Source organism: Schistocerca serialis, chromosome 2, assembly GCF_023864345.2.
Source record: "Schistocerca serialis cubense isolate TAMUIC-IGC-003099 chromosome 2, iqSchSeri2.2, whole genome shotgun sequence".
NCBI classification, from domain to species: Eukaryota; Metazoa; Arthropoda; class Insecta; order Orthoptera; family Acrididae; genus Schistocerca; species Schistocerca serialis.
Genome location: NC_064639.1, coordinates 299098492 through 299122935, shown reverse-complemented (window position 1 = coordinate 299122935; position 24444 = coordinate 299098492). Strand labels below are relative to the sequence as shown.

Genomic DNA, 24444 nt, shown 5'->3' with positions numbered 1-24444 from the left:
GTAACAGATCTGATGACAGAGTACAATGCTGGTGCAGGCATTAATGCTTTGAGGTACACCGTTCAGTAAACATAGTTGGATATGTGGTTCTGCAACAAATGAGCACCATTTGTTCTAATATGGACCCAACAACATGGTCAATTATGAATACAATGGACAGGGTATCATCAAGATTGGACTGTGGAACAGCGGAAATGTGTTGCCTTGTCAAAGGCATCATGTTTATTGCTACACTACGGTGATTGTCATGTTCGAATATGCCATTATCCTTGCAAACAGCTGCTTGAAATATCCACTGTGGCCACAGACATAAGCTTGAGAGGTGACTATTATGCTGTGTGGGACAGTCATTGCTTCCATGGGATCTGTGGCAGTAAATGAAAGCACCACGACAGATGTGGACTACTTAAACATTATTGTTGTGTTTTGCATCACTTCATGCTTGATGTCTTCCTCACCAGTGATGGTTATCTTCCAGGCAGATGACTTCCATGAAAAAGGACAGAATCATGCTAAAGGACAGAATCATGCTAAAGGACAGAATCATGCTAAAGGACAGAATCATGCTAAAGGACAGAATCATGCTAAAGGACAGAATCATGCTACAGTGGTTTGAGGAACACGATAGCGGTGTATTGGTCACCAAATTTGCCTGATCTGAACCTGATGGAACACATCAGGCATCCTATTAGGTGTCTGCCCCAGTCCAAAAATCACCACCAGCGAATGTTGCCTCATATCTCTGCATACCTATCATGAACTTGTTGATCCATGACATGCAGAATTGCCCCTGCACTGCATTTCATAGTTGGATCAACATACTATTCAGCAGATGGATACAATGTTTTGGCTCATCAATGTACATAAAAGAAAAAAAAAAGTTAGTTCCAAGTACAATAAAATTCTAGAACTTACAAAGAACAATATTTTATTCCGGCACACAAGAACACCAGGTTGTCCAACAGGTACAATGTTAGTAGCAGAAGGTGGAATTCGTAAGCACCACTGCACGGCCCATTTGAACTGCTGTTGCTGAATCAGACTGGGCATCTGTAATAACATGGCCAATAAAAGACAGTATCAATAGCAACATGGGAGTAAAAAATCATTTTATAAATCAGGCACTAAGAGTAAGGTACTCTCCTGAAGTGTAGACAGCACATTTTAATTTGATTGAAGTATTTGACAAAACAATGGAAAATCACTGAAATGTAAAAACTTGGATCTGCTAAATTACAGAGCAACTTTTAATGCATGGTCAGTTACTCACCAGTTCTAACCTCATTATTTGTACAAAGTCTTTCAGAACATTTAAAGGTACATTCAACATGCGACCAAACCCTGAGAGTGAGTTAGGTTTGTATGGAGGTGCTGCAACCCTTGTATCAAAGAACTTCTCTATAACCTGCAAAGATATGTTTTGAAACACATTTTAATTTCAAAGAAAATGACACCCATCACAATAAAAATTAAATTGCTATAAAAGTGTGCAAAGACTCCTAATAAAACCAAAATTATATACTTATAGTATATAAGCTCAGCATACAAAAATGACGAATTATGACAGAGACTGTGACACTATGAATATTAATATGATGTACAGCTGTATACCCTGCAACTTTGTAAGTACTAAAATATATCATTATTTCTGCAATAAATGGTGATGTTTAGAGTTATTATCAAGCATTAGAAGCTCTGACTGTAATTCAAGGGACAGTGAAATACAGTGTGGACAGCAGTATGTCAGATGCACATTAATGAGAAAGGTTCAAGGGCATCAGTTCAATCAACATATTATAAACATGATTTGCAGGCAAACAAAACCGGAACTTTGTAAAGGACACTGATTTTTATTACGCTGCTCTGAATCTAGCATAAAATAGCCCCTCCATTCAATTTAAAATTATATAAAACATAATTTCAACTAAAACAGACTTTGTAAAATGATTATTCAGTACCACATACTAGACACGTGCATATGTCAAGTTTCTGATATATTTCATAAGCTTTCTATTAAAAAATACACGGAGAGGGAGAAGGAGGGGGCTAGGGAGAGAGAGGGGGCTAGGAAGGGAGGCAGAGGGAAAGAGAGGGGGCTAGGAAGGGAGGCAGAGGGAAAGAGAGGGGGCTAGGAAGGGAGGCAGAGGGAGAGAGAGGGGGCTAGGAAGGGAGGCAGAGGGAGAGAGAGGGGGCTAGGAAGGGAGGCAGAGGGAGAGAGAGGGGGCTAGGAAGGGAGGCAGAGGGAGAGAGAGAGAGAGGGGGCTAGGGAGGGAGGCAGAGGGAGAGAGAGGGGGCTAGGAAGGGAGGCAGAGGGAGAGAGAGGGGGCTAGGAAGGGAGGCAGAGGGAGAGAGAGGGGGCTAGGAAGGGAGGCAGAGGGAGAGAGAGAGAGAGGGGGCTAGGGAGGGAGGCAGAGGGAGAGAGAGGGGGCTAGGAAGGGAGGCAGAGGGAGAGAGAGGGGGCTAGGAAGGGAGGCAGAGGGAGAGAGAGGGGGCCAGGAAGGGAGGCAGAGGGAGAGAGGGGGGGCTAGGAAGGGAGGCAGAGGGAGAGAGAGGGGGCTAGGGAGGGAGGGAGAGAGACAGAGGGAGAGAGAGGGAGCTAGGGAGGGAGGCAGAAGGAGAGAGAGGGAGTTAGGGAGGGAGGCAGAAGGAGAGAGAGGGAGTTAGGGAGGGAGGCAGAAGGAGAGAGAGGGAGTTAGGGAGGGAGGCAGAAGGAGAGAGAGGGAGCTAGTGAGGGAGGCAGAAGGAGAGAGAGGGAGCTAAGGAGACAGAAGGAGAGAGAGGGAGCTAGGGAGGGAGGCAGAAGGAGAGAGAGGGAGCTAGGGAGACAGAAGGAGAGAGAGGGAGCTAGGGAGGCAGGAGGAGAGAGGGGAGCTAGGGAGGCAGAAGGAGAGAGAGGCAGGGGATTGGGGGAGAGGGAGGGGATTGTGGGAGAGTGAGGGGATTGGGGGAGAGTGAGGGGATTGGGGGAGAGTGAGGGGATTGGGGGAGAGGGAGGGGATTGGGGGAGATGGAGGGGATTGGGGGAGAGGGAGGGGATTGGGGGAGAGGGAGGGGATTGGGGGAGAGGGAGGGGATTGGGGGAGAGGGAGGGGATTGGGGGAGAGGGAGGGGATTGGGGGAGAAGAAGGGGATTGGGGGAGAGGGAGGGGATTGAGGGAGAGGGAGGGGATTGAGGGAGAGGGAGGGAGCTAGGGAGGGAGGCAGAAGGAGGGAAAGGAAGCTAGGGGGGAGGCAGAAGCAGAGGGAGGGAGCTAGGGAGGGAGGCAGAAGCAGAGGGAGGGAGCTAGGGAGGGAGGCAGAAGCAGAGGGAGGGAGCTAGGGAGGGAGGCAGAAGCAGAGGGAGGGAGCTAGGGAGGGAGGCAGAAGCAGAGGGAGGGAGCTAGGGAGGGAGGCAGAAGCAGAGGGGGGGAGGAGAAGTCAAGAGAGTTTATAGCAGCCTGCTATCCAGTAAAGGAGAGTGACTGTAAACCCCAAATAAGTCATCTCATAAAGGCGTGGAATGTGGTTTGGGGAAATAAATCAGTATAACCCAGACCCACACTCACACTTTAAGTCGTCAAAAGTTAAGAGTATGATCGTATGTATAAAGTATTAAGTGATCTTACATTACATCACAAAGGAACCAGAACTTCAGAGAATACTCCAAGAGCATTGGAATTTTGTAAGCCATATTAAAATGTATAATTTAGCTTAAAGTGCAAATTTGTATGTCCAGATTCACAATAAAATAGGCCCCAACCTGATATTGAGCTTTTCAGTGTAGTTTTCGGGATGTAAATTTTCTGGGAACATCACTATTGTATTACTCATGTTTGATTCTTTGTTATGGCAAATGCCATATGTGCCAGAAGATGAAACATGCACTTGAAATACAGCAAACAGTTGAAGCTATCCAATCGTGAGGAATGAAATACTTCGTTTCAAATAAATTGACTGTCTCAACGGAAAAGATTAATAAAAGCCAAATTTCTTTAGCAAACCGACAAAAATAATTTCATTGTTCGACAAGACAACTGATTTTCCGAAAACATGGAAATGAGGAAGCTGAAACTAACATATTTTAGCCTTCCATAATTATGTGAATGTATTTTAATTCAGCCATAGATACCCATTTTAGTTTCATCTGACATGAGAGCTGTAAACAAAGAGGAAGCAGCAAAATCACTAAATGTAAACATGGGTCATGTGGCGACTACCCCCTCCCTCTACAACTCAAGAGTGCTCTGTGCATGTGCAAATCTGGCAGCTTGGATGCGCCAAAAAGATTTTACCTGATAGTATATGGCTGCTTGTTGTTACTGCCGAGATAGTAACAGCCACCCTTTAAGTAGCCAAAAGAGGGAAAACGCACTACTCACACACAACTCAACTGAGCATGAGCCCACTGATAACTACTCAAAGAACCTTATGTAAACAGTTGTAACATCACGCTCATCAGAAGCAGTTTGTTGTTACAAAGTGTTGCATCTTCGTCTTAAAGCCTTGACACATTTTTCTGTGGCAGATGCTTGTGTGTGCACTGTGTTTTATTGTTGTAATTGGCGCATTTCCTTTGCACCTTAAGTTTTATTTTAGCTGCAGTAACAGGATACAGTGATATTCTTTGTTAGAGTGTCAGTTCTTACCAGTCATAATCACAAAAATTTAACTGAAACTAAAACAATGAAAAATTCCCGGTATTCTTAAAAATTCCTAGGTTTTTCCCAGTTTTCTCGCAGATGAAAAAATTCCACGTTTTTTCCTGGAAATCCCAGGGTGCATACACCCTCTCTGCTGTATGAGAACACAGTGACAGTACTGCAAACTAATTTAGACTTCTTAGCATCTTATTATCACATGATGTGAATATATTACATAGTAACTTGTCAACATGTAGTTGTAGTAGTACTTTGGCAAATTACTATGTAACATATTCATACAATCTGATGATGACTTGTTAAGAAGTCAAATCAGTTATAATACCATAACACAAATGGTGTCATAATTGGTTTTGACTTCTTAGCAAGTCATCATCAGATAATGTGAATATATTAAATAGTAATGCATCAACATGCAACTGCTGTTGGCTGTCTTACTAAGGCGAGTTAGTATGTAACATATTCACATCGCCTGATGACAACTTGGTAAGAAATCAAAAATGGATGATGCCATTTGTTTTGCCTGAGACTGCAAAATATAATAAACAAAGCAGAACAATAATTAAATGTTAAATAAATTGCCTTTCTATTTTTACCACAATGTGTCTATGTCAACACTAAACAGACTACAAGATTACTGTTTTCACAAACTAAAAATTACTATTAATAAAAATTATTCAGCCACCATCAATTGAAAATATAAGTGAATTGAAACATATAAAAATGGACACACCTGCATTTCCTCTGCAGACCACTGGTCTTTGTGGTCAGGCAGTGGTGTAACCTTAAGGTGAAGGGACTGCATAAACTGTGGATTCAACCACACTCGACACTGCAAACTGTCCACTTTGAAGTGTACAACTCCTGGCTCATTTGTGGGGACAACCGTTAACTGAAAATGCAGTTTCATAATAAATAGTAGGCTTTCATAGAAACTTGTTATGTAAATGCGACATGGTTAGTATTAAAAATAAATTTATAATAAACATATCTTGCTGTTATAAATTACTTGGTATGGGAAGCAACAACAGCTGTGATAATATATTACAACTGATGAAAACCGCAATATCTGTGTCAAAAGATTTATTAATCATGGCTAGTTTCATGAGATTACAGTCACATCTTCAGCTGACAAACTGTTGACCTTTCAATACATAATGTCTGTAAGATCTCCATAAGGATTGATAACAGAAGCCTTTACCTTCCTGCAGAAAACTGATGGGTCAATCCATATGAAGTGGTCCAGTGATGGTTCCTTGACCATTTTTAAATATTTTAATTTTTTATACGTGGTTGCCCTATATTTGAGAAGTTCAAAACAGTTTTTTAAAATAATTTATCTTGCACCTTTACTGCATGATGGCCATTTTTATTTGTAGGCGTGCGACGATTTTTCAGTATGGAGACATTAGCGAAAATTTGAATATCTCTGGACTGGGTTAATTTACAACATTGCAATTAACATGATTGTTTTTAGAAAAGTGTCCTCTACAACATTGTCTATTACACAAAATACCCTAAATTCAAAAATAACCAATCAAAATGACCTCCAAAGTTTGGTATCCAAATTTTCAAAAATCCACTTTTTAGACCCAAAAATAACAAACAAGGAGTGATTTATGAGAGTCTATTTTTTCCTATAGTTAGATATCATACACTACCAGCCTCATATAGGGCAAGAACACTTACAAATGTTTCCTTAATTTTTTACGAATTTTTTGAAATTTGAAAATTTTCATTTTTTGTAAAGTTTGAGGTTAGTTATCTCAGGTGGGACTGAATATAAAAATATGATTTTTGCACAGTTTATACACCTATATGATAGCAACATACAGTAAAAATGTCAACATTGATATCTGACTGTGAACAAAGATATGAATTTTTGAAAATGAGGTATAGTTCACATTACTCTACAACTGATCTTATGGCTGTTGCCTATTAAATGGTTTATTGTTTCATTGCAATAAAATTTAATTGTGACATATTTAGTCAAAACTATCACCCAATATTCATTAATTTATTTATTTTTAATAATGCAATATTAGGCAATAGGAGCTTGCGCTTTTGTTCTATGGTAATAAAAATGCCCATTTACATTTAGGTTTATTGTCATTGCTGGGTGTGGTATTGTTGTAGTCAGTCTGTTCTGAAACCTCTATTAGAGTGGATGTACATACTTCATCGAGTGTGCAGAATGAGTTATATGCTTTGTTCTGTGTGTAATTTGTAATTAATTTTGAGAGATTAACTGGAATGCAATAACATGGATGAACAGTGCTCTGTTGGACAGATAGCAAGTGAAATGTGTGTCAAAACAGCTCACGGCTCAGTTTCAAAACACTTGAAAAATGTCAATGACTTTGATGAAGTTAGACAAACTTTGTTTAAATTTCGAGTAAGTTCTTTTGTAACATCAGTCTATGAGTATCATGAGAACAAATATATTCTGAAGTATGTATAACCACATTTTTGGAAGAAAGTGCTGTGAACCACTTAAAGTTCATAAAAAGCCTATTACTAAAGGTTTGAGGGAAATAAAACTGTCCTTGTTATGTGAGAGTGAAACAGTTTCCCAATTGAAACATAATCTGATTCCTGGAAATTCCCTGTGTCCAAATTGTGACTCAAAAATATTTGTTGTGAATCCAGAACCAGAATCAGGTCACCTTGTTAATGACATTTATATTCCTAATGAAGTAGCTGTTAGCATATTGGATTTTGCTTGTTCTAAGTTAGACATATCTCCTGCTTTGAAAATAGTAAAATTAAGTAGCAGAAAAAGAAAAGCAGCTATTGACAGTAAGGTACAACAAATTTCAGACAAATTGAGAAAAGCCTTGGAATCATGCTTTAATAATACAGATATCAACATTATTTCTAAAGAAGAAGAAAACCTAGCACCAGCATCATCTGACACTGAATATTTGAGCTTAATAGAGAAATTAATAATTAAATGTTCAGTGACATCTAAAGAGGAAAATGTTAAAATTTTAAGTTTGCTCCCTGACTCATAGTCAAGAGAAAAAGTAGTTCATGGATTCAACATTTCTCATCATTTGATTAAACTAACTCGAAAATCAGTGAAAGAGCAAGGCATTCTTCCAGTTTTTGGAAAGAAGAAAGGAGTAGGTATAAATGAAGAAACAATTAAAAAGATCCAGCACAGTATTTTGAAGATGATGAAAACAGTAGAATGTGCCCAGGTTGCAAAGATAGCAAAAGAGTTGTTATAAATGGAGTTAAAGTAACAAAGCAAAAACGACTAGTGCTGTCAAATTTAAATGAACTTTATGTAGTTTTCAAAAATTCTCATCCTGAATACAAAACTGGAAGGTCAAAATTTTGTGACCTCCGACCTAAGTGGTGTATTTTGGCTGGATTCTCTGGGACACACTCCATATGTGTTTGTTTATATCATCAAAATGTCAAACTGATGATTGTGGGTGCAAAACTCAGTGATCTTAACTACAAAGAGTTACTAGATTTAATGGTTTGTGACACTAACAATTATGACTGCAAGATGAGTTTGTGTAATAAATACCCTGGTAAGGAAACAGTTATTGAATTGTTGCACGAATATGACGACGAAATGCCAGACAGTATTACCTTCAAACAGTGGGTCACAACTGACAGGGCAGAAATGATAACAGTGGTTAAATCTCAAAAAGAATATCTGGAATCTTTAAATGATAACTTACAAAAACTCAAAAGTCGCCACTATGTTTCTAAAATCCAAAGTAAGTTTTTGAAGGACAAAAGAGCACAACTTCATGAAACTGAATGCATAGTGCTAGCTGATTTTGCAGAAAATTTTACATTTGTGATTCAGGATGCAATACAAGGGTACCACTGGGTCAATGACCAGGCAAAAGTGCATCCATTTATTCTCTACTTTAAAAATGAGAAAGATGAAGTTTGCAGTTCTTCAATTTGCATTCTAAGCGACTACTTGGAGCACAACACTTTGGCTGTACATGTGTTTCAAAAGTATGTAATAAACTACAAAAAAGAAAATTTTCCCAAGGTTGAGAAGCTGATATATTTTTCAGATGGAAGTGGTAGTTAGTATAAGAACAAAAAGAATTTTTCAAATCTGTGCAACCACAAAGTAGACTTTGGGTTGGAGACTGAATGGCACTTTTTTTGCATCTTGCCATGGTAAAAATTCATGTGATGGAGTAGGAGGTACAACAAAATGTGAAGTAAGTAAAGCCAGCTAACAAAGACCAACCATAGACCAAATTCTCACAGTACAGGATATGTATGTCTTTTGCAGGGATAATATTAAAGGCATTACCTGTTTTCTGATCAAGAAAGACGAAGTGGTTCTGCATATGAAAACAACACTTCAAACCAGAGTTGAAAACTGTATAGCAATTAAAGGAACAAGCCATTTCCACAAATTCCTTGGCATTGCAGAAAACTTAGTTCGATGCTATGTAACATCAGAAACCGCAATTTATGAGGATCACTGTGTCAGTAAAATTACATCTCTGTCTTTAACGTTGAATAACGTAGTGGCATGAGTGTATGATGGACAGTGGTGACTTTGCAGAGGTTGAAAGAATAAGTCTGGAAGACAATGAAGTTTTTGTGCATTTTTACCAACCTGCTGGCACAAGAACATCATTGAAAAAAATCTACTAATGACAAAGTTTGGATACCAATGAAAAATGTTTTAAGGTAACTTTCAGTGCTTGAACTTACGACAGCAACCGGGAGGTCTTAATCTGTATCACAGAAGCTGTCTGAAGAAGTAAGTGTTCTTAACATTCACCAACAGGTTTAGGAACATTCATATCTCGAAGGATGTTAATCGAAAATATTTATTTTAAGTATGCCAAACTAATATACATGTTAATTTCAGTGATGTTTCCACTTTTTGTACATAATTCAGTACCTTACTTCAATAGTAATAGATTATATACCACCAATATCACACATGAATAGGCACAACAGCGATAAGACCAGTTGTAGAGTAATGTGAATTATTTCCTCATTTTCAAAAATTCATATCTTTGTTCACAGTCATATACCAATGTTGAAATTTTTACAATACGTTGCTATCATATAGGTGTTAAAACTGTGAACAAATCATATTTTTATTTTCAGTCCCACATGAGATAACTAACCCCAAACGTTACAAAAAATGAAAATTTTCAAATTTCAAAAATTCATGAAAAATTAAGGAAACATTTGTAAGTGTTCTTGCTCTATATGAGGCTAGTAGTGTATGATATCTAACTATAGGAAAAAATAGACACTCATAAATCACTCCTTGTTTGTTATTTTTGGGTCTAAAAAGTGTATTTTTGAAAATTTGGATACCAAACTTCGGAGGTCATTTTGACTGGTTATTTTTTAATTTAGGGTATTTTGTGTAATAGACAATGTTGTAGAGGACAATTTTCTAAATACAATCATGTTAATTGCAATGTTGTAACTTAAACCAGTGCAGAGACATTCATATATTTTGCTAACGTCTCTAAACTGAAACATCGTCGCGTGCTTACAAACGAAAATGGCCGCCATTAAGTAAAGGAAAAAAAAAAAACCTGTTTTGAACTTTTTAAATATAGGGTAATTACATATAAAAAAATTTAAATATTTAAAAATGGTCAAGCAACCACCTTAATTTTTATTGGACCACTTCATTTGGATTGGCCCTCGTGTCATAAAGCATGCAACTGGCATTAATAAAATAACCAGAGGAATAAGAACATGACATAACACAGACATATGTGCTACGTCTTCTCAGAAACAGTGGCCAGCCAACTAGTGCATTTTTCTATTTACCATAGGAAAAGAGCAAAGGCTAGTCCGATTTTCTACATGTCTAATATCCCTATACATCACTTGCAATTCATCTGCAGCAGACTCATTGCTTTTGCCTATTTCTCTTAGTTCCGTACTGGAATTTCTAATACCATAATATTTCAGGACGTGCATAGTGAATTGGATGACAGAGTTAACGGCACCAATTGTTTCAAGTGATTAGTGTAAACATAGTTTCACGACTTACATCTGTCCTACCACTATCTGTATAGTACGTGTAGATAAATAATTAAGTGTTGTTTGGTTTCCAGGTAATTGCAAGCCCTTTGATTCAACGCCACTTGGAAAACTTGCGTGACAATTTTGCCACTCCTCATTCAAGTGGCTTCTTCTTTGGCTCACGTGACTGAATGGATCCCATTCCAAACCTTCTTAACACAAGAAAGATAAAATTAGGCTACTGGGAACTGAACCTAAAACCTCCATGTGAGTACCCAACAACAATAAATAATAGACCACTGACGTAGCCCACTAAATGCACATGAGATCTGTCTACTACCTGCACCAACACAGAAGAAAATGCAAAACCCAATAAAACAGCACTTACTTGTTGGACAAACATGAATCACTGCTGCTATGAATGAACATAATAATCACTCTTACTGAGAAAGTGGGTCCTTTTGCAAGAAAGAGCTAGCAACACTACAGGAGAGATTATAAAGACAGAATGGATGTAGAATATGCTGGAACAAAACTAATAATTCATATTCATAAGAACGCAAAAATGAGTTGCAATTGTCAATGTCACATGTATTTGTTGTTCAATTTGTATTATTGGCACCAAACAAATCTAAATCCAATCTCATTTACTGCCATCACATGAAAATAAACCAAATGCATTTCCCTGTGCACAATGCATCTGTCTTTTATTCAGTCACTGGTGATTACAATACAGTGAACTACACCATAACACTTTCACTCGCAGTTTGTTTTCCACACCCACATTTGTCTGATTGTTATGCCCTGAAGCCACAACCTAGTAAGTTGCAGTACTGATGAAATCACACTATGTCGAAGTTATGTGCTAGACCAACACTTGAAGTGTCATGTTCTACCTTCAATAGTCGGTGGCATTCCTAGTGGTGCTTGCCAAGCATATCTGCTCAAAGCTACTGCTGGTAACTGTGCTTCCACTACTCTTCCCATCTCTATAGAGCTCTTTTATACGATATTTGCACACCAAAAACTGTTGCTTCCAAGTTTGCACAATGGAAAAATATCATTAGAAGTTATGTAGGGATTAAATGAAATCTTCTATACCATTCTGTCAACACACAACCAAACTGTCATCAATCAACCTAACATATACAGTGGGCAATGCTATGGACTACTCTGTTGCCACAACCTACATTTCAGAAGTATATTCTCTTTCTTAAACATGTATGACGTCACATACCACAACATCATTATGTACTGGGATGAAGTCAACATTTGCTATCTGTGCATTAAATTGATCCCGGTGTATTGTTACATTTGTGTAGTACACATATCACAAGAACATCTGCAAAAGGTGAAACAGGGAGCAAGTAAACAGCCCTTCCTCTCACTTCTTTCTGCCTTGCAGTTGCCAATGGCTTGTGTCATTGGCCATCCAAAAAATTATGCTTAGCTAGTTTATCTGTATCCTTTTGTTTTTCAAATTGGGAATCTTTTTCTGTCACACCCCATATTTGCAAGTAGAATAAATCTTCCATACAATATAGTACTCACACAGTCTTCACTCTGCACAGTCCGCTGCAGTTGCCTTCGCATGAAAACACAACCGAGGAACCGCTCGAGTGGCGACATGTCCGGACTAGGTAAACCAACAGGATGTGGAGTAGATGTGCAGAGCAAATGCAGTGCCTCATGGGTGAGGAGAGTTGGTACAGCGCCAGCCCAGCTTCGTTGTGGAAGTACACGTGACAAATGACATCCACCTGCCAAAAAAGTTGATGGAAAGTGTGTCATCATTTTGGGTGATGAGATAACACAGAAATCTTGCCTTTCTAGCAACAATGTGTTTAGTCTTCTTTGACTCACTGTCACAATCACATATACATCAGCATGTACTTAATAGCTATGGGAAAACATCAACTGACTAAACTGGCAGCAGACCAATATATAAATATATGGAAAGTGCTATGTATTAAGACAATGGATTGCCTCAAATGAAAAAAAAAACACAACTGACCTGGTGACATACATGAAATTCTTGGGAGAGTTTCCTACCTAAATCCTTTGTCCTGTACTAGAATGTCTGTACTAGATAGTGTGACATACTGGCGACTTTTTAACTTAAACCTTGAATAGTCTGGTTCCTCTCAATTATCTATTTTGTTTTAAAAGCTAGTTTCTTGCTGGATTTCATCCATGCTTATCAGTTGCATATTTCTTCTGTGAATTTGGTTAAAGTTTCATTTTGGGGATTCTGGCCCGAGCTACTGGAGCTGTCTGTTGTGTGTGCATCAGATGTGCTTGGTTATCTGAATGAATGGCTTGTGTACCTCTTTTTCCGACAAAGGGTGAGGCCGAAAGCTTATGTGTAAATGTCTTATCTATGCCTGTCTGCAACACTTTATAGTTATTTTATAGTAAGTAGCAATCTATCCTTTCCTACATTGTTGATATTTTAGAGATTCTTTTCTTCATAGATTGAAGCTATGTGAACTCAATCTTTTGTGCCAAAAGATGAAATGAAACCAATATATGTTGTTTTATATAAATACAAACTTCAGAGAGGTGTAAAAGCTTCAACTTTTGGGACTGGCAAGAGTGGCAAAAAATGAGATGGGAGGGGTTGAAAGATGATATATGTCATGGAACAAAAGTCATTCAGATCTCAAGGTGAAGCTGCAATACAAACAACAATGAGAAGTCGAAAGTAAGAAACATTTATTCACTTCCTTCTATATTGATTCTGTTACATACAGAGTTCTGGGAAAGACATATAAGAATAAACAAATTATTCATTACCTGATATACAAATTCTGTTTACTGCACTCTTTGTGGATGATAAAAGTTAAATAGTGTACACCAACAATTTGGTTACTAAGCAGAACCTGAAACAGAACTTACTTTCTCATTCAGATCACTAAATGACATCTCTCGTTAGCAATTTAAACTCTGGAAGTGACAGCTTCCAGTGATTACTTGTCACTCATCATATTCCTGGAATCAACATTAGCTGCTCCTCTCAACCTTCCTGCCTGTCCCCTCCAGACATTTTTCTTTATTCTTATCCTCTCACACATGAGGCTCCTCACCGTTACTTTTTTGAGGCACGAGATACGTAATCTGATTGCCTCAGCTGCACAACAACTTCATATTCTACATCTTCAGATCAACTCTCACAACTGATGACTACTTCACTAATGTTTTTTATTTAAATAATAATAATAATAATAATAATAATAACTTATCCAAGCTGACTGGTTCAGAGTTCTATCTTTAGCTGAGTCCCGCTAATCCTAGCCCTGTAGTCCGAATGTTCGGTTAATCTGAACTCTAATGTTTTTTGGACGACACAATGTTTTTTGGACGACACAAGACTGTGTGGTACTGGGGTGCAAGACTCGCACATCTCTCGCAGTTGACTTACGTACTGTGTGTAGCTGATTCTCTTCTCTAGGTAATCAGCTATGTCGATCTCCCAAAAACTTCTTCTCCAAAGACTATAGTGAGTACAGGAATTTATTAAGCTACTTCTCTATTCTTGAAATAATTTGTGTACTCGTGGAACACTTTCAGTTCATTCATGGTATATTTTCAACTATCAACACAAAACAACATTTACTCTTTTTCACATAAGTAAGTAAACTCTGGCAAATCAATTGGTGTCTTTAAACATAAGACTGAATAAACACAAATACTATCATAGGTTGTAACAAACCAATAATTTATGGACATCACATGTGCCCTGTCTTGTGCAGAGCTAAGATGTGAAGAATGATAAAAGTCTCTAGTCTCAAGCGAGTCCAAGACATGAATGTGCACAGAAATCTCTATTCAATTGTTCATTAGTCTTTTTTACAATCAACACAGACACTAACACACCAAAGAATACTACATAATTATTCCTTGAGTTTTCATCACGTCTTCTGTGGCACTGGCTGCAAACACTTAACGTCGTCAGTGACTCACCCTACTTACAGTCTTCTAATATCAAAATTCTGACCTGTACATAGACACAGGTGAATTGGTAGAAACGTTCTCACTCTCCCGACTCGTACCTAAAGTATCGGGTGTTCGAGATGATTGAAGGCCGAGTGTTTCTAGAATTTAAAAATTGGCAAGGAAACATTAGGTTTAAACAATGCATAACAACGAAAGAAAAGCTGTTAAACTTACTAAAAGCTGTCAAACTTACTAAAATACAGCAGACATTATATCCATACTTTTAGATGACAAAAACTCATTGTTTTTTGGCGTAAATGAAGACAGTCTATTATACGATGCATAGTTGCGCCATCATCTCATAAACATCAAATCAGCAGCTGTCGCAGTGGGCTGTTGCCCCAAATAACGCAGCACGAGGTCAAGGGCTTCTGCTGCGTCACTGTGTGTACTTTGTCGCTTTCAGGCTCATAGTCACTTCCATCACAACAGTCCACTTCTTCCTGGTCTTGAGTCACAGCAGCAACTAAATCAGCATCAGAAAGGTTCTCCACACATCCCCATCCGCTGCCATCCACTCATCTACGTCTCCTTCACTAGCTTCTTCACATCCAGGGATGGTTTGTATCATTTTTAGTAGATTTTCCTCTTCATTTTCAACTAGGTTGTCCTCAAATTCAAGAGGTCTCCTCTATTTTCTCAGAGTATTTTCTGAAATGTTCTGCCATGCCTCAGAAGCCCAATAAACAACATCCTTCACATTGGTCTTTTTTATTTTCTCCACTAAAGGAATGCTATCATCTTGGATCAGGATTCTTAAAAATTGTTTACTGTAAATCAGTTTTAATGTTTGCAGTAGACCCTGTTTCATCGGCTGTAGAAGTGGTGTAACATTTGGTGGCAAAAACTTTGCCCCAATTTCTCCACACATGATTGTTCAGAGCTGGGGTGAGATGGCGCGTTATCAATAAAAAGGATTGCACGTAGAGACAAATGATTTTCCTTAGAAAACCGTCGAACAGAGGGAACAAACTGGCTGTGAAACCATTCTTTGTACAACTTACCATTCATCCATGCTTTTTTCTGGTTGCGATACTATACGGGCAGGGACTTCATGATGCAGTTTTTAAAAGCTCTGGGCCTAGCAGATTTGCTGATCAGCATTAAAGGCAGCTTATGATTACCAGCAGTGTTGCTGCACGCTACTAAAGTCACACGATCTTTGCAGATTTTAAAACCAGGAGCATGGTCTTCTGCTTTTGATGCCAGGTTTTTTGTTGGCAATGCCCTGAAATTAAGGCCAGTGTCGTCAGCGTTACAAGTTTGTTGGGGAGAATACTTTCCCTCCCTCATCGTTTTTTCAAACTCACCCAAGTATTCCTTTGCTGTATCACGGACAGAAGAAAGCTTCTCTCCAGTAATTGCTAGCTGACGGGTTCCATGGCGTTTTTTTAATCTGCCCAACCAACCATACTTGCACTAAAAGACTCATCACGTTTCATTAACTTGGTCAGGTAAACAGCCTTCTCCTGAACCAGTGCTCCACTCAAAGGAGTTTCCCTTTGTCTTTCCTGCGTAAACCAAAGGAAAAGAGCTTCATCCACTTTAACATACTGGGACGGTTTCAAAGTCTGTCGAATTTCGAGTGTTTTTCCCGAAGCATAGGACTGTTCAAGCTTCACTCTGTTCTTCTTCCAATCACAAATGGTTGCTTTACCAACACCCAGTTGCGTTGCCAGTTTAGATACATTCTCACCATTGTCTATCCGATTCAAAGCATTCATTTTTTCTTATGTTTCCGTTTACTCATGAAGAAAATACGTACACCACAACACCTGAATGAATACAATACAACTGTTACATGTGCCAGCGATCGATAACTAACATAACCAAGCACTTTGCGAGCCAACTGGCTGTGCACTGACCTCAGACACTACAAAGGTCTTAAAAATGCACAACAACAAGGGCAGGGAGTGAAAGTGAGCCATTGTTCCCACACTTGTTCCCATTTTTACCACGTTGTACCTACTTATCTGCTTGGTATACTTCATTCTAGGAACTTGTCACCGTAATTCCGACTAACCTGAACATATCGGTAATCCAAACAAGGTCCGGTCCCAACTAGTTCAGATTAACGGGACTATACTGTATTACAATTTCACCATTACATTGGTTTTCAGAGAACAATTTGAGTAGCGTAGGGCTGCACCTCTACTGTCATGCTTTTGGTGATGAGTTCCTTTCTTCCTTTCTTTTTTTCATACATGTATCAATGTATTACATACAGTTCCTTTGTCCTACTATTCCTCTTATAACGTCAAAGTCAGCATGCCTTTCACACTCACACTTTTAATCCGGCTTTGGCTTTGAAGGGGAACCAGTACACTTTGTTAACCAGTTAAGAACTAGAAAAAGAATTAAGGTACACAATTGTTTCATGAAAGAAGTTGTTGAAGCGTCCCCAGATGCTTTGCGTCAAACATTATATGCTCTAACGGAACAACACCAGGTAATTAGTGTTAGTGTGCCCTTACTTGTCACAATTTATTAGATATTTTCAAATTAAATCTTCAAGTTTTGTTGTTGCAGTTACAACAGCCACTCGGAGAGTTTAGCATCTTGTCGAGAGTGTGATCATTGGAGATACAGCGCAAGCTTGAATTAAAAAAGGATGGGAAAGAAACTCAGCCACACCCTGTTCAAAGGAACCATCAAGGCATTTGCCTGGAGCAACTTAGGAAAATCAAGAAAACTGAATCTGGATGGCCAGCAGGGATTTGAACCTTCATCCTCCTGAACCTCTCCAGTGTGAGTCCAGCTAGTAACTACTGCTCCACCTTGCTTGGCGTGGCCACTGTGATAAATTTTCTAGAACAGTAGTGAGCTACATTACAAAAACAATTAAATGTGGTTGTGGACATTTTGAACAACTTTACTAACTGTGTGAGGTAATAGTGACTAGCTGTCTTCTCTTAGTTTTATACAAAAGAGTTGTCATGTCCAAAAGGAGACCTTTTTCCCTGCAGGGGGAGAGGTTTTTTTCCCGGCATGTAAAAATAATGGACCAATATTATAACCACAACACACTTGCCTGCTTTGAGGTCTCCTTGAGGACTGTGCAGTGCTGGGTGTCCACCAGGTGACTGGCCAGGTCTCGCTGGCGAAGGGCGGGGCATGCTGGGTGACCCAGGCCAATTCGACGCTGCGGGGGACGCTGTACTTTGCGAAGGAAATGGGCTCCCATCTGTATGACCTGTGAAAATAGTGGAGAATAACATTTTCTACATAGGATATGTGGTGCACAGGAAGTACACATGTAATCAAAACTTAAGGTAGACAGTGGTTTTTGTGTGAACTCTAAGGTGTTTGAGTGCACATGGTCTCTCTCTCTCTCTCTCTCTCTCTCTCTCTCTCTCTCTCTCTCTCTCACACACACACACACACACACACAAAATGCACCCATCTCTGCTGCTGTTTCTGAGGAGGCTGCATTTTTCATAGTCAACAAGTAGCTAGTCTCACAGAATTTGTCATACCACAGAAAGACAGATTTGCCTTCTGGAACTTCTGTCTGGCATCTCATCTCATACAAAATTTCTGCAAACCTGTCAAAACTGGTTCCAATTTGGTGAATTCAAAGATGATGCACACATGTACAGCTCTGTGAGACCAGTGTATGCAGGTGTACTAGCACTACTACTACCCCATTTGATGCAGCACCTTCACTGGTTGCTCAATTTATCGGCCGTTGCATCTGCAGTGTTCAGCAGTCCCTCTCCAAATACACCAAAGGTCTCAATGCAGATTTCACACACCAAAATTACCCTCCCAACCTTGTACAGAAACAGATCTCATATGCCTTGTTTCTCCAGTCACCTACTACATCACACACACACACACAATTCGGGTCTGTTTTTTTCTACTTTAGAAGAAGGCCTTTTGGTCGAAAGTTTAAATGTACAGCAGTCTTTTTGTTGCACCTATCTGCCTCTCAATGTCTCCTCTGTATTCTCCGTAGCAATCAAACCTTTTATGAATAGTGTCTTTATTCCAATCTACATTTTCCACTGTCTGATTTTCACTTGTTATACTTTTGTTGATAATCATCTCACAGCCTCTTATCAAGATGCTACTGATTAAGGTTAGAATTTAAAGTCTCATCAATATAAATTTCATTAGGAACTGCACAGAAAAGAACAATTTCTTTTCTTCTTACATTAACTACACACCTCGAAATGGCGTAATAAATAACATATTTCAGTCTTGTTCTGTATCTAGGCATAAATATCTGAAACTCACTCTGCATTTCTATGCAAACAGTTGTACTTACCTGTTTGTCCCATGAAGGACCCAGCAGGCGAATGCCCCACCTGCACTGAGCTACACGGACCAGGTGAAGATGTCGGCATGAGGCCCGCTGGGCTTGGAACGTGCAAAGGATTCGATGGAGAATTAGCGAGTAGTCCTCCTGGTGAAGCATGAGGCATCATCGAAGGTGAAGGATTGATGTTAGGTGGCATTGATGGAGGTGATGCTAAGTTGAATGATGTTGCCGGGCTTGAGCCGAAACTCTGATGCTGACTTGCCTGTAAAGACAGTGAGTGAACCAAATATATTTGTAGTTACTTTCGCCACGCCTCAATGTGGTGCCCATCTTTTCACTGGATACCACTTTAGTGGGAGGTATGTCTAATCCTTCGGGCACATAACTTCGCAGCATGATGAGTGCTAGTAGTGTCTAATAGTTTATCTGTTAATGACATTGCATGTGAAGAAGGGTAAAAGCTGGTGTTGGCATGTAGACTACACTAGCAAACAAACACCCTGGTGAACATCAAGCTTAATGTCAACTTACAGCCACCATAAATAGTGCCTTCAATTCACAGTGTATAAGGCATTGTGGAAAGGGAGTTCAGTCAAGTTGTTACAAGCATTTTATTATGACCTTATGGACTGATCATTAATGTTCCTTGCTTCCAACCAAATCACAGTTTAATTTCCATTAGCAAACCTTTCCTATAAATTGTGCTTCAAATTATACTTTCTCATTACATCTTGGTGCAAGCAAGACATCATCAAATAATACCATTACATATAAAAACAGCTTAAAGAAAACTGATAATCATCTAAAACATGAAAGGCTTTAATCATGCTGTGTATTATAAAAATGATAAGTCGGAGATCATAGGTGTGGCAATGGAAATAAAATGTCAGTTTCAGAGAACATTTTGAAAATACCTTATTGCCACACAACGTGAAATTAACCATGGCAATCAATTAAGTAAAATATTTTAATAATCAAGAAAACACTGTCTTAAGCAAGAAATAAACCATCACTGACGCCCTGAGATAAAGAATAGTTTTTTTTGCTTACGACTGAAAAACCAGCAAAGCCCTACAAGACATGTTTTCATCTGTTTTATTTGGATACCAGCATGCATTTGAAGAGAAATGGTGTAATTTTAGTGCAATTTCCGGCTTGCATTAGAAGAGAAATACCATAACTGCAGTGCAATTTATGGCTCCCATTCAAGGAGAAATGGCATAATTTTAGTGTAATATTTACAGTCTGCTGTAACACATTAGCACATGATAATCATTCTCACTGTCTACAAATATATTTTGTTTTGGTGTCTTTCTTTCACATTTCTTTCCCTATAACTTATGCTGTACTAATGTAAGGTGCAGCTACAGACAAGCTCGAGAAAAACATTCCATGTGAATCGCAAAACTGCTGCTAGTTACCTGTGATATGGCTGGGTGAGGACTGGCTGGAGTATGTGGGTTGCTTCCAGATGGTGGAGTGAGAGGAGGATGGAACCGGAGGCCTGCCTCTCGCTGCTGTGCTGGTGACTGAGGTCCGCGATGGTGGGAGCTCAGAAATGACATCCCACCACCTCCTTCCGAATCCATCGTCACTGGAGATGGTGGATTGTCATCCTCAGACTGTGATCTCCTCCTAAATACTGCTGTCTCGTCAACATATTTTGACAGGAATGCCTGGAAAGTTTTCAGCATTTGTCAAGCAAAGCAGAACCTCCTTACTTAGTTTCAACAAAAGACATACACTAGATTCTCAAACATCCGCATGAAAATTTGTAGCTTTATCTGGCTTTATCCAACACAGAAATACATTTTCACCAACAACAGCAATCTCATGTAGAAAGAGTACCCCCAACACGTAATGTTATGATCCAGTCAACAGTAACATAGAGAGACAAAAACTGAATAATCATCATCTCTTGGCACAGTGTGTTCTTTCTTTGCAAGGAAAGAAAGTAGGGAGGGGTCACAAAGTATGAAAATAGTGGTATGAAGGGAAGTTGAGGGACAGTTAAGAGATAAATTGAGTTGAGGTGGGAGAATTATACTCAAAACTAGAACTAAATTTAGCATGTGGGGAAGGGGTGGCGGGAGGGGGCATAGGAGCCAAAAACAAAGAGACAGTTCAAAAGAGAAATAATTTTATTCATTTCTATGCATGGATTAATTATTTATTTCTTCTTCTTCTTCTTTGCGGAGGTCCACGCGTAATCAACATTTGTTGGCCTTCCTTTTACGCAACAAATGGGCTAGTTTTCATTGGGCAGACCATGTATGTCGGTTAGTTTTTCTCTCTTCTTCCTCAAAACCCCGTGTGTTTGTGTTTTTTTTTTTTATGTCATTTCTGTCATGTTGATTTAGAGACCCTAATTCTCTCAGATCTTTTTCCGTCTGTTTGTACCAGTTCAGTCTTGCAGTTTTGTTCCTTAAAAATGTATGGATTTTGTGCATTAACCTGTTTGAGTCCATTCTTTCTAAATGCCCCATGAATTGGATTCTTCTCATGAACATTGTGTCTGTTATTTTGGAGATATTTTTATATATTTCTGCACTGGGTTTCGGATAATGCAAACTGTCTTATTTATTTATTTGGCAATTGATGTTTTAAAGAAATTTTCCACTTCATGAGGTTAATGGCCGGCCAGTTTGAGATTGTTCACCAGGGGCACTCCCTCCCAATGTGCAACTACCTGCAGATTTGTTGGAGTCTCTCAGTAACAGATTTTCATAACAGGAACAAAATTCCTCACTGACAAACTATTGTTTATGATCTATTGCACTGAAGATTAGAGAGTGCTTGTATCAGTATAAAAAAAGAGCTTCGCTGTACAGCTTCAATGTTCAGACAAGACATTGCTGATTCACAGAATTTCACCAGCTAGCCCTGCCTAATGGCGGAACTTACAACTACATTGCACTTTAACCCTAGGATCCATGGTGCCGAAACACACATGAATGCATATGCAGGGCCTCCAAGGCCCCGCCTTAATTTAAAATTTTCCTCTTTTCATATAATCATTCTTTGGAGTTAAATTTATTTCTGTCAAATTTATTGTCATACTGAAAGATTCCTAAAATACAGTAACAGGATCTGGTGGGCCTGATTAACATTTTATTAATTTTTTAAAAAAGACTAAGAGTGAATTTTTATTAGTTACATCCATTTACATACAACATATACAAATAATTGTATTAATTCACTTATAAGTTGCAGTTTACATTTTATAACATTTATTATAACCAATTTCTTCAATTAAAACATACTCATTATTCACAATATTATGTATATAGGCAATATTTTGACAAAAAGTTACTATTCATTGTTCACATAAAACTGCATTTTTCTTAGTTTTCAACATGTGACAAACAAGCAACGCAAAGAACACCACTATGTTCCTTACAAATGTTGGTTTTACACTTAATGCATGCCATAGCACTTTTCCTGTGTTTCTTATATGGACAATAATTGTATCTTCTTCTTTTTCCTGAAACAGGTAGTTGGTTCGGCAATATGACATCTTTTTGAACACCACATCTTTGCATGGCATCAACGATTTTCTTTGGAAGATTAGGGATCTGAATACGAAGTTCTATTTGTGGTCTTCCCATTTCCTCTGCTAAATCTCTGAGGAACAAATGCCGTTTATCACTTCTTCCACTATGGTATGTCAGATGGTGGGCAGAAAATAAAATTTCACTGTTTACTGCTGCGATGTCCATCATATTCATCCATAATGCAAATGGTCACCTTCTTGTTTGTCTCTCGCAAGTGTAATAACGAATTTTCTGGTCCATTTGATCAACTCCACCCTTTGTAGAGTTATAGAACTATATTATATCTGGTTTCTTTTTTGCATGAGTTTCATCAATGTTTCTGTCGTGATGCATTGTGCTAATGAGAACTACAGACTTTTTCTTTTTGGGAACATAACTCACCAGTGTAATGTCACCTCTAAATGCAAACAAAGAGGAATGAATCGCTCTTGAGGCAGAGGGTTTCATCTCATTAGGAATTTATGGTTTATTTTGTTTGATTGTTCCCACCACTGTAATTTGCTTCTGAAGCATCTCTTCTGCCAGCTGCACACTAGTAAAGAAGTTGTCAACATTAATATGTTTTGATGATCCTTCAAATGCTTTTAGCAAGATGTTTCACCACATTCAATCCAAGATTTTTCTCAATAGGTTCATGGGGCTTCCTTCCCATGTAAACAATTCCATCTAAAGCATATGCAGATGTAGCATCACATAACCAAAATATTTTTATGCCATACTTGGCTGATTTAGAGGGCATATACTGGGTGAAGCTGCATCTTCCACAGAATGGGACTAGCTGTTCGTCAACTGTGAGCGAATCATTGGGAATCATTCTATTTCTAACTCTTGTCAAGAAATAGTTCCCATGCATAGCGAACAGCTGCAAGTTTGTCATCTGCAGATCGAGCTTCACGGGTACGCCTGTCATCAAATATAATCATTCTCCTTATATCCTCTAATCTATTTACTGACATGGTGGCCTTATATGTAGGATTTGCCTTTTCATCCAAGAATAATTCTCTAATCAGGACATCCCAACTCTTCTCAACACCAGAAAGTAGTAAAAGACCAAGAAAACCCTCCATATCAGCAAGCGAAACGTTTTTCCACGTTTTACCACGTTAGCAGCCACTCTTCTGCCTTCAATATTTGTGCAGTTGATGATTTCCTCTAGTATTTCATAGGAGATGAAATAGTCCCAGGCACCCTTAGGTTTACAGGTTTTCAAACCAAGGGCTGGACCAGGTGCCTTCTTTACGATATTATGGACAGGCGTACGAAAAGTTGCAGGAGGATCTAATTTCCAAATCATTCCATTCCGACTAATGTATGTGTGGTCTTCTACACCTTTTTGTGGTGGTTCTTCATTTTCAGACTCTGATGAAGTAATATTATCAGAAGTACTGTCATCTGCCTCAATATTCACATCTGCACATTCATTGGTTGATTCTTCACTACTTGCACCTTCAAAAATATTTCCTTCCTCACAAGAATCAACTTCCTCAAACCACTGAGCCACAACACTTTCAAAATTAGCTGCATTTGCATGTACTGACTCTATTGCTTTGCGTGTCGGAGCCATAGCAAAAGGCGTGTCTCTCAAACAGCAGCTTTTGCAGCACTAAACGAGCCATACTTGTAACAATATGGGCCTTGCAGCAACAAACAAACTACAGTAACAATGAGGCTGACAAGAGCAGCACAGGATAACAATACTATGCAATAATAAAACATTTGATAGCAAAAAGATCAATAATACACCGACATCACCAATATGTGAAAGTAGTGTGTATTATTTTTTAGTTATACTATTACTACTACAGCTACTGCTGCTGTAGGCACTCCTGTTGCTGGAAATACCACTACAGTTATTGTTGAATTAATAACTACTCCCAAACAAATGTTGAAGACAATATAGGCTAAAGAACATTTACCGTATTTACTCAAATCTAAGCCGCACTTTTTTTCCGGTTTTTGTAATCCTAGCCTGCAGCTTAGAATTGAGTGCAAAGTAAGC

General features: G+C 38.8%; 1 protein-coding gene across 1 annotated transcript in view; it reads right to left on the bottom strand.

Annotated features, from left to right (window-relative positions):
• LOC126457068 (mediator of RNA polymerase II transcription subunit 14) overlaps nt 1-24444 on the bottom strand; it is a 183043-nt gene that overhangs the window by 9158 nt on the left and 149441 nt on the right. Inside the window, exons 20-26 of the mRNA XM_050093067.1 lie at nt 20313-20567; nt 18898-19153; nt 17659-17820; nt 12183-12391; nt 5371-5529; nt 1271-1405; nt 916-1050 (exon numbers count right to left, since the gene is read on the bottom strand). Coding sequence (XP_049949024.1) covers nt 916-1050; nt 1271-1405; nt 5371-5529; nt 12183-12391; nt 17659-17820; nt 18898-19153; nt 20313-20567 — 1311 coding nt within the window. The remainder of the gene's footprint in view (nt 1-915; nt 1051-1270; nt 1406-5370; nt 5530-12182; nt 12392-17658; nt 17821-18897; nt 19154-20312; nt 20568-24444) is intronic.